We start from the raw sequence: 8,801 nt of genomic DNA on the forward strand, positions 1-8,801 counted from the left end.
GAGTTACCGTGAGTGATCGTGTTTCCCTGGTAATATCTCCAGAGGCTAGAGAACCTCCATCCATGACTTCAATTGTTGCAAGATTGGTCTTTTGAAGTACTAGAATATGGTATCTATTCACAGGCCATCATCAATGAAACATGCCGAGGCCTCGAAGTCGACCAAGGCTTTGAGGGAAAGGGTCTTTCTTGGTAGGATCATCTGGAGACTGTGACAAGGAAAGTTTCCATGGGTGTGGCTCAAATCAAGAGACACTTTCTTATATCAAGGTCCAAATGTACGATCTCATTTACAACCGAACATCCTCATTTTCCTACTCGAGGATGGTTTCAACAACTCTTAGGATTCTTGCCCTCTTATTTGGGCAATTTAGGGCAATGTATTGAGGGTTTCCACAATATAGGCATAGATGATTCTCTCTTCATCTTTTCTTTTCTTATGGGGTCAAGGGTTAAATTTTGGTGTTATCTATTTGCATTGATTCAAGCTTAGTTTCTTCTATGATTGGGTCTCTAATTGGAACTGCATTTCATTGGTGAGGCCTTAATTCTTCTCGCTTTTCTTGGTTTCTCTTGAACAGTCTATTATCACACTAGATGGCTTGTATGATATAATTGTTGAGTGTTTTTTCATAAGGCATAATGAGCATGAGATCCTTGATGTACTCTCGAAGACCCCATCTGATTTGGCTGATAAAATACTCTCATGCCAAGTGAGGTCATAGATTAATTACCTAAATTCAAATACACAAGCAAAGGCAAGGTAATTACCTTGTCGTAGCTTTCGAAGTTTTGTTTCTGCTACTCAACCAGTGTCTGTATCTCCAAATGTGAAAGTGAGATCGCAAGGAAATGTCTCATAGTTAAGAAATACGAGCATAATACTTTCCAAGATTGGGGCAAACCATGATAAAGCTTGACCACAAAGCAAAGTCCCAATGAATCCCACCTTAAAAGCATCATCTGGATACCTATCCGATTGCATGCAAATATAGAGCTTTACTTATTGTAAAAATCCCCTAAACTTTAAACAGTCCACCATTGAACTTCTCTGGCATGCTGATCTCGAGTTCTCTTGTTCGATGTTAATAAACACTCAAAATCATCTGATCACTTTCTTTGTTGTTCTACAAGCTTCAGATCTGGTCTTGCATCTCTTGAAGCACATGGCCTATATACATAGGGCGTTATATTTGAAGTTGCACTTATCGTTCATTCAAGTCTTGAATTTGTTGTTGGAGGTTTTGAAGGAAGGCCACAATTCTTTGAAGGGTCGCCTCCATGGTGCTTAGTAGGGCTGGAAAGTAGTCCTACCAAACTGTTATGGGGACACTAGACTATGCTCGAGAGACTAGATTAGATGCAATATTTGTTATAAGAATTCTAATTACAAGATAATTCCACATAGGGGCACAAGGTGCAATGATAACTTAACAATATACAAAAAATCCCACAACCCACAACCGTAGGTATAGACAATAGAACTCGATAGGATATGAAGGATTCCATAACTTAGGACCATAAGCATGGATACAAGATATCAAAAGAACAAGATCTCCCTCAAAGGAATGAATAATATACAAGACAATACTAGGCAAGATCTCATACTACGAGATTACAAGGTGACAAAACATCAGGAGTATAATGAAAGACAAGACAAGACTAGATATCATGATTGGACAAAAACTAGAATTGAAACTCGAAGTTACTTAACTTAGAGGTCTTGATTCCTTGAGCTCCCAAGACTGGCACTAGCAAGACTGAGGAGCTCTATAGTGAGCCTCTCTTTTTATAGATGTTTGAAAGGCGGCTAAAGTATCTTTTAGAATGTTCCATAATGACATCATCAATGATACAAGCAATGACATAGCATATTTTCTAAAGGGTTCTATGATGACATGGCAACAGTGGATTCGCATGGTTAGCTTGAGGATATCCTATTAAGGGTGTTCGCATGGGGTGCGGATTCATATAGCATGAGTAGGAATTAATCCGTACACTTGATCATGGCATGTCTATGATATTTTCTTCTTCACTTCAACCTTCAAAACCAGCCTTTCTCAACGGCACAACTCCGATACCATATTAAGAATCACATGGAGGGGGGACTTGCTTGACCTAGTGTACCAAACACACACTATATACATAAGAAGAAGCTCACTCAAGAACACGAAAAGAGAGATGGGGGCCAAAGTGTTTTCTTGGTGGTTTTTTTCTTCTGCTTCCTTACTCAATACAATGTACACAAAGTATAGATAAGATAAAGCATAAAGAAAAGTGGCTGCTAAGTTAAACAATGCATAACTAACTATACTAATCGACTAGTGCTATAACTATACCAATTGTAAGTAGGTGCAACAAACTAAATATAATAATCCGTACACTTGATCATGGCATGTCTGTGGTACTTTCTCCTTTACTTCAACCTTCAAAACCAGCCTTTCTTAATGGTGCAACTTTGATACAATGTTAAGAATCACATGGTGGAGAGACTTGCTGGAGTTGGTGCGCCAAACACGCACCATATACACAAGAAAAAGTTCACTCAAAAACACAAGAGAGATATAGACTAAAGCATTTTCTTGCTGGTTTTTTTTTTCTTCCTCGTTCAATACAATGTATACAAAGTTAAACATAAATGAAAATGACTACTAAGTTAAACAATACATAACTAACTACTAATCGATTGGTGCTATAACTATGCCAATTGTAAATAGGTACAACAAACTAAATATAATAAGCGGTCACTGGCCATATGAGAATCATCATGTCCACTAAAATTTAAGTGTAGACATGCAAGCCAATATAACTGGGCAATCCATCATATACACAAGAAAAAGTTCACTCAAAAACACGAGAGATATAGACTAAAGCATTTTCTTGCTGGTTTTTTTTCTCTTCCTCATTCAATACAATGTACACAAAGTTAAACATAAAGGAAAATGGCTACTAAATTAAACAATACATAACTAACTATACTAATCGATTGGTGCTATAACTATGCCAATTGTAAATAGGTACAACAAACTAAATATAATAAGCGGTCACTGGCCATATGAGAATCATAATGACCACTAAAATTTAAGTGTAGGCATGCAAGCCAATATAACTGGGCAATCCATCATCAATATCCTTGTGTTGAGCTTGCCATCATCAATGTTTCCAAAACTTGTGGAACTACTATGGGAATGATATTGCAACAATATTGAGTTGCATTAAAAGTCTGGCATTTTCCTACACACCTAAACAAGGGACTAATCAAATTGCTTCATAAATCTCCCCACAAAAGATCAATAGGGTAATGGAGGCTAACCACAATGCTAAATGTGATATACAAGATTTTTGCCAAGTGTATGGCCAACAGAATCAAGTTTATTCTCAAGAGGGTAATTCATCCGATGTAGCATGGGCTTCGTTCAAGGGAGAGATTAATGATACCATGCTAAATCTTATCTTCTCTATGGACTACACACTTGCACAAGGTACAAATTTTTTCCTCACTAATATGGATTTCCAAAAGGCGTATGATAGAGTAGATGGGGCATTCATCCTAGCAATCAGACAAATGGGCTTTCGCAATGGCTGTTTGAAAATGGTCAAAACTCTGTTTACTAATGCATCTACAATGATAAGTGTCAATGGAACTATCTCCCAATCCTATCTTGCAAAGGTCAATCGGGCAATAATGCCCTATAGCACCATTGTTTTTTGCAATTGTTACAAACCCCCTCTCTCCATAACCTAGATAGGAAGATTCAGGATGGGGTAATTAAACTTGTTGGAGACATATGATACCTTCTCTTAGATTCTCTAAAGATATGGAATCTCTTTAGAGGAGTATCAATGTCATGGATCTGGAGAGGAAGAAATGAGAGGGTGTTTGGGAGTGTCAACATGGAAACAACTGTTAGGATGGTCGCTGCTAAGAGCAGAGACTATCCTCCTTGAAATACATAAGGAGCAAGGATCACACTTTCAAGGTGACCTGGGCCTATTTAAGAAAAGTCGTAGCCTAGGATGTCTTAGCTACTAAGGTCTTGAATTCAAAATTGAACTAGTCTTTGCCCCCATGCAAGGAGATTTGTAATCAATCACTTCAATCAAATATACCCTCGCATTATGTAAAATAATTTAGCTAATCCAAGTCTGGAAACAAACATCTCCTTCCTGCATAAGTCCAAATGTAGCTACTCCAAGTTAGTGCGCAAACAAATTTCTTCCTACTCCCCCACAATCAGATTTTTTTCCCTACTCCCTCGATAGGTTTTTTTTCTGGTGTGGAAATTTACTCTTCATGACAAATTGTGAGATTAAGCTGTGTGCTAAACGATGGAGGAACTAAATTTTAAAAGGAGAGGTTTCACATTGTGAATTCTTCAAAACACAATTGCTTTTGAAGCTGTTTTTTATTGGTCTTCCGAGAAAGTCAGGCCAGGTATTCAACATACAGTTCGGTATGCCCCCCACCCCCCAGAATGCATGTTTCAAGTAACACGCTTGCCAAGTGACTACCTGATACACTAAAGAAGTAGATGCTAGCAAGCCCATGTGCACACAAAAACAATACAAACATTGACAAATATACCAAGTCTCAAGGAGGATGACAGTTATACCTTACTAAATTTCATGCAAGATAGTGAAATGGAATCAAAACGAAAGCTCCACAAGATCGGTAGACATGCACACATTCAATGTGATGATGCCTGACACATTTTCATGCAATTGGATTGGGATAATGCAGAAAAACAAAGTACCACAATATCATAATCAATATCAAGTACCGCAGCTGCTCCAGCTCACATTCAGCATGATACCTTATGATACAGGAATATAAATCTTTGGTAAAATAAAGAGTGTAAATCTTACACGAATTGATAGACATAGCAAGAGAACAGACATGTTCCCTGTCCATGCATCATGACCCCACCCGTGCAATGATTTCATGTGATTATTTATTCTGTAGTACAACATAAGCTTGTGCACTCTCAAGCTACTAAACTATCTCATCAATCAAACATAACACAGCAATGCTCTTTTAACAAAACTTCCTAGAGGGACTCCCTTCTCCAAGGATACCCTCACATGACAAGTACCGCAGCTGCTCCAGCTCACATTCAGCATGATACCTTATGATACAGGAATATAAATCTTTGGTAAATAAAGAGTGTAAATCTTACACGAATTGATAGACATAGCAAGAGAACAGACATGTTCCCTGTCCATGCATCATGACCCACTCGTGCAATGATTTCATGTGATTATTTATTCTGTAGTACAACATAAGCTTGTGCACTCTCAAGCTACTAAACTATCTCATCAATCAAACATAACACAGCAATGCTCTTTTAACAAAACTTCCTAGAGGGACTCCCTTCTCCAAGGATACCCTCATATGACAACTACAAAAAACCATTCAGCTAAGTCTCAGTTACAAACTTCTAGTATGTGTATCCCTGGACATACATGCCCTTCTTTGCTTCTTCACTTTCACCTTCACTGCTATACTTGCCAAGTTGTGCAAGCGAATTTGCTTTCGCTCTGATCAACAAAGCTCTCTGAGCTGCCTCCACTTTATCTGGTTGACCCTGCCATGTTTTCAGTACTGAGTTCTGCAAAGCCCGGGCATAGGAGAAAGACACGTGCCAAGGATTGGGAGACTGGTTCATTGCATTTAAGTTCAGTGTAGCTTCCGCCTCTGACTGACCACCCGATAGGAACTGTTCCACAACAGCTTGTCAGAATGTACAATCCCTAAAGCTCGACACAACAATCAAATTCCCAGTATTACACACTGACTGATCAAGAAAAGGCTATTACCATGATGCCAGGAACTGCAGGAGGAACTCTACGTTGCAGCAATTTCAAGGTATACTCTGCAACCACTTCAGGTGATTTTCTATCCTTGCACTCAGCTCCAGGAGTTACCATGCTTGGCTTCAGAAGAATACCTTCATATACAACCTTGTTCTTTGCAAGGAAGTAGAACACTTCATTCCAGACCTTCTCTGCAACTTCAAGAGTCCTATCAATGCTATGATCTCCATCCAGAAGGACCTCTGGCTCCACAATTGGGACCAGGCCATTGTCCTGCATTACACCAATGCACTTTATGAACTCTACTAACCAGAGTAAAACTACCCTACAAAAACTTAAGAAACTAGATGGATCAAAGTACAACCTTTTGCTCATGCAGCTAAATTTTCAGTTCTTTCCCATTAACATACAGAAAAGACCTTCAACACTCAACAATGTTAAAAAGACAAGCAAACAGTGCAAGGACCTAACGTGTAAAGCCCACACACACCTGAGAAACTGCAGCATATCGTGCCAGCCCCCATGCAGCTTCTTGAACTGCTAACTCAGATGGGCCATTAGGAATGCTGATCACAGTTCTCCTGCCATTGCCAAAAAACTCCAAGTGAATTGTTTGAAAAACAAGAAACTTCAATACACTCAAGTTTATGTTGAACAATTACACTTACCATTTCGCAAACCTTGCTCCTTGCTTGTAGTACTCCGCTGATCGTGAAGCCAAACCATCTAATCCTTGGCACCAGGACTCATTATTGGAGCCAGGAAGAGGGACCAACCCCTGCATGATCATAGTGTTCAGGTGCAAAATGAGTAAGACATTCTAGAGAAGCAATCCCAAACAGAATGATACATCTGAGGCCATACCTTATCAACTTTGATCCCAGGCACAATGTTCTGCTCATTCAGACAGTCCACAAATCTTTTGCCATCAACCGTGGATTGATACAACGTCTCTTCAAACAGAATAGCCCCCGAGATGTATTGGCCTAGCCCTGGTGTTGTGCAAAGCAGCTGCCTATATGCCTGCCTATTAGCCTCATTGTTCTCTAGGCCAATTGACGCAAGACGCTTTCCACATGTTGCATTTGACTCGTCCATGGCCAAGATGCCTCGGCCAGGTGATGCAATGCTTTTCTGATCATGACCCAAGCAAATTAAAAATTAAGCATCGATTGACAATAGAATATCACTAGAAGCCCACACAACAATAAGATTTTCAAGATCAGATGGTTACATAGCAACGCTTTCCTGATTATGAGCCATGCAGATTGCAAGTTGAATCAAGCACTGCTAGAATATCCACATAACTATAAGATTTTCAAGTTGAATCAAGCACTGCTAGAATATCCACATAACTATTAGATTTTCAAGATCAGATGGTAATATATAGCATATCAACCAGAATTCAGAAATTAGTATAGGGGTTAAAGTTCAGAGGCCATCAACATAGTATAGCCAGAGGAACTTCACAGAGCTAGCACAATAAATTTTAGACAAGGTCCCATGACAATTCCCATATTGCGAATCACAACAAAATCACGAGCTCCCATAAGAGGACTGCTGCCCCTTGCCCCCAACCACACCCAGCTACGTATGCGGTGCTTCCCCAGCACAAGTTCATGATGTTGGACACTAAAGGGGAAAACAAGGGAAAAGAGCCCCCTATTCCCACATGAAGAAAATGTCAAAAACTTCTTGTGTAGTAGAAAAAATTGCACATTAGATGCCATCTGATGTAGTGTATCAAACGGACTTTCACATAACTAATAGGTATCAAATATCAGAAGCCACCATGTGTAGTATATCAAGCGGAATTGCACATAACTCACAGGAATCAAAGACCAGATGCCATAACATACAGGGTATCAACCAGAATGTGCATATATCAAAGATCAGATGCCATGATATGATGTATCGAAGGCCGATATAAATAAATCAGGGATCATCAGAAGAAATGAATAGTATGTACTGATTTTTTCTCTTTTCCCCCAGAGATAATGTGATGAATCGTAGGGGAGGAAAAACGAATTGCAAGCTGTTTGGAAGTATACGAGAGCGAGAGAGAGAGAGAGAGAGAGGAGATCATACCGCTGTTTTGATGAGCTCATCAGTGAAAGTGGTTGCGCGGACAGAGAGGGACGGGGCGGCCGAGGGTGCTACTGAACCAGGGGAAGCAACAGAGGAGCACTTGAGGGCCTGTCCGAGGAATTGAGATGGAGCCATGGAGACGGCGGGCTGGAGAAGGGAAGCCATGGCAGAAGATCAGATGGATTTGCTGCGACAAGGAGAGAGATCTGAGCAGGGCCTTGGTGGCTATGGCTGCCTGTCTTCTATATATTTTCGTAAGCTATGGGCTGCCTCTCTCTTCCTCTCTCTGTCTCTCTCCTCTCTCGAGAATGGGAGTCTCCGGGGCAGGGGAGACAATATCAAAGCTAAGCGGGCGGAAAAGGAAAAGGACGTGAGCTTATTCATTTTTAAACTAAAAATCAAGCTGAGCTCTTTAAACGGGTCTCTTCACACCAAGGCTCCTCAATTTATCATTAATTTAATTAATTCAACCATAACATATTCGTCTTGCTTTTCTATGGTCGTTCTTCATGGGACCTTTCTATGGTCTCTTCGTGTGAGCTTGGGACCTTTGGCCAATGACTTTTTTGTGGAACCTCATCTCTTCCCTTCAGCCTTCTATAGCCCATTCAAATTTCCAAAATAGCCTTCTCAAAATGTTCAAACTAGGGAAAATGCCTGTCAAATATTTTCTGGAATAATACAAATAATTATAGTATTGAGAGAGGAAAAAATAAATAACCACATCATCTTTCGATCCAGTGAGGCATTAAGCTAGGGTGCTTAGCTTCTTCAAAAAGAGCATGAAAATCCAATGGACAGAGTTGAGGGAATTTAACACAACTAAACAATAGAGAAAATGATTGTTACCTAAAGATTTACTTTCCATCATTGGTAACGATCAATCTGGAAATGATGCTT

General features: G+C 39.8%; 1 protein-coding gene across 1 annotated transcript; it reads right to left on the reverse strand.

Annotated features, from left to right (window-relative positions):
- Positions 1 to 4,820: 4,820 nt before the first annotated feature.
- On the reverse strand, positions 4,821 to 8,265 carry LOC148015117 (fructose-bisphosphate aldolase 1, chloroplastic-like). The gene is made up of 6 exons (XM_087664890.1): positions 7,902 to 8,265; positions 6,678 to 6,947; positions 6,482 to 6,591; positions 6,304 to 6,394; positions 5,817 to 6,086; positions 4,821 to 5,716 (listed from the first exon to the last, which is right to left on the reverse strand). The coding sequence occupies exons 1-6, from the start codon at positions 8,064 to 8,066 to the stop codon at positions 5,438 to 5,440; spliced, it is 1,185 nt and encodes a 394-aa protein (XP_087521016.1). The 5' UTR covers positions 8,067 to 8,265; the 3' UTR covers positions 4,821 to 5,437.
- Between the last annotated feature and the right edge of the window lie 536 nt (positions 8,266 to 8,801).

This window comes from Lygodium microphyllum, chromosome 24 (assembly GCF_053477565.2).
Source record: "Lygodium microphyllum isolate KBCC chromosome 24, Lygodium_microphyllum_v1.1.10, whole genome shotgun sequence".
NCBI lineage: Eukaryota > Viridiplantae > Streptophyta > Polypodiopsida > Schizaeales > Lygodiaceae > Lygodium > Lygodium microphyllum.

Excerpts from the sequence above, each read along its gene's own strand:
- LOC148015117 (XM_087664890.1), bottom strand. The coding sequence starts at position 8,066 with ATGGCTTCCCTTCTCCAGCCCGCCGTCTCCATGGCTCCATCTCAATTC. Across the intron at positions 6,948-7,901 it reads ATGAGCTCATCAAAACAGCG|AAAAGCATTGCATCACCTGG; the intron begins GTATGATCTCCT and ends GGTCATGATCAG. Across the intron at positions 6,087-6,303 it reads GATATGCTGCAGTTTCTCAG|GACAATGGCCTGGTCCCAAT; the intron begins GTGTGTGTGGGC and ends GGTGTAATGCAG.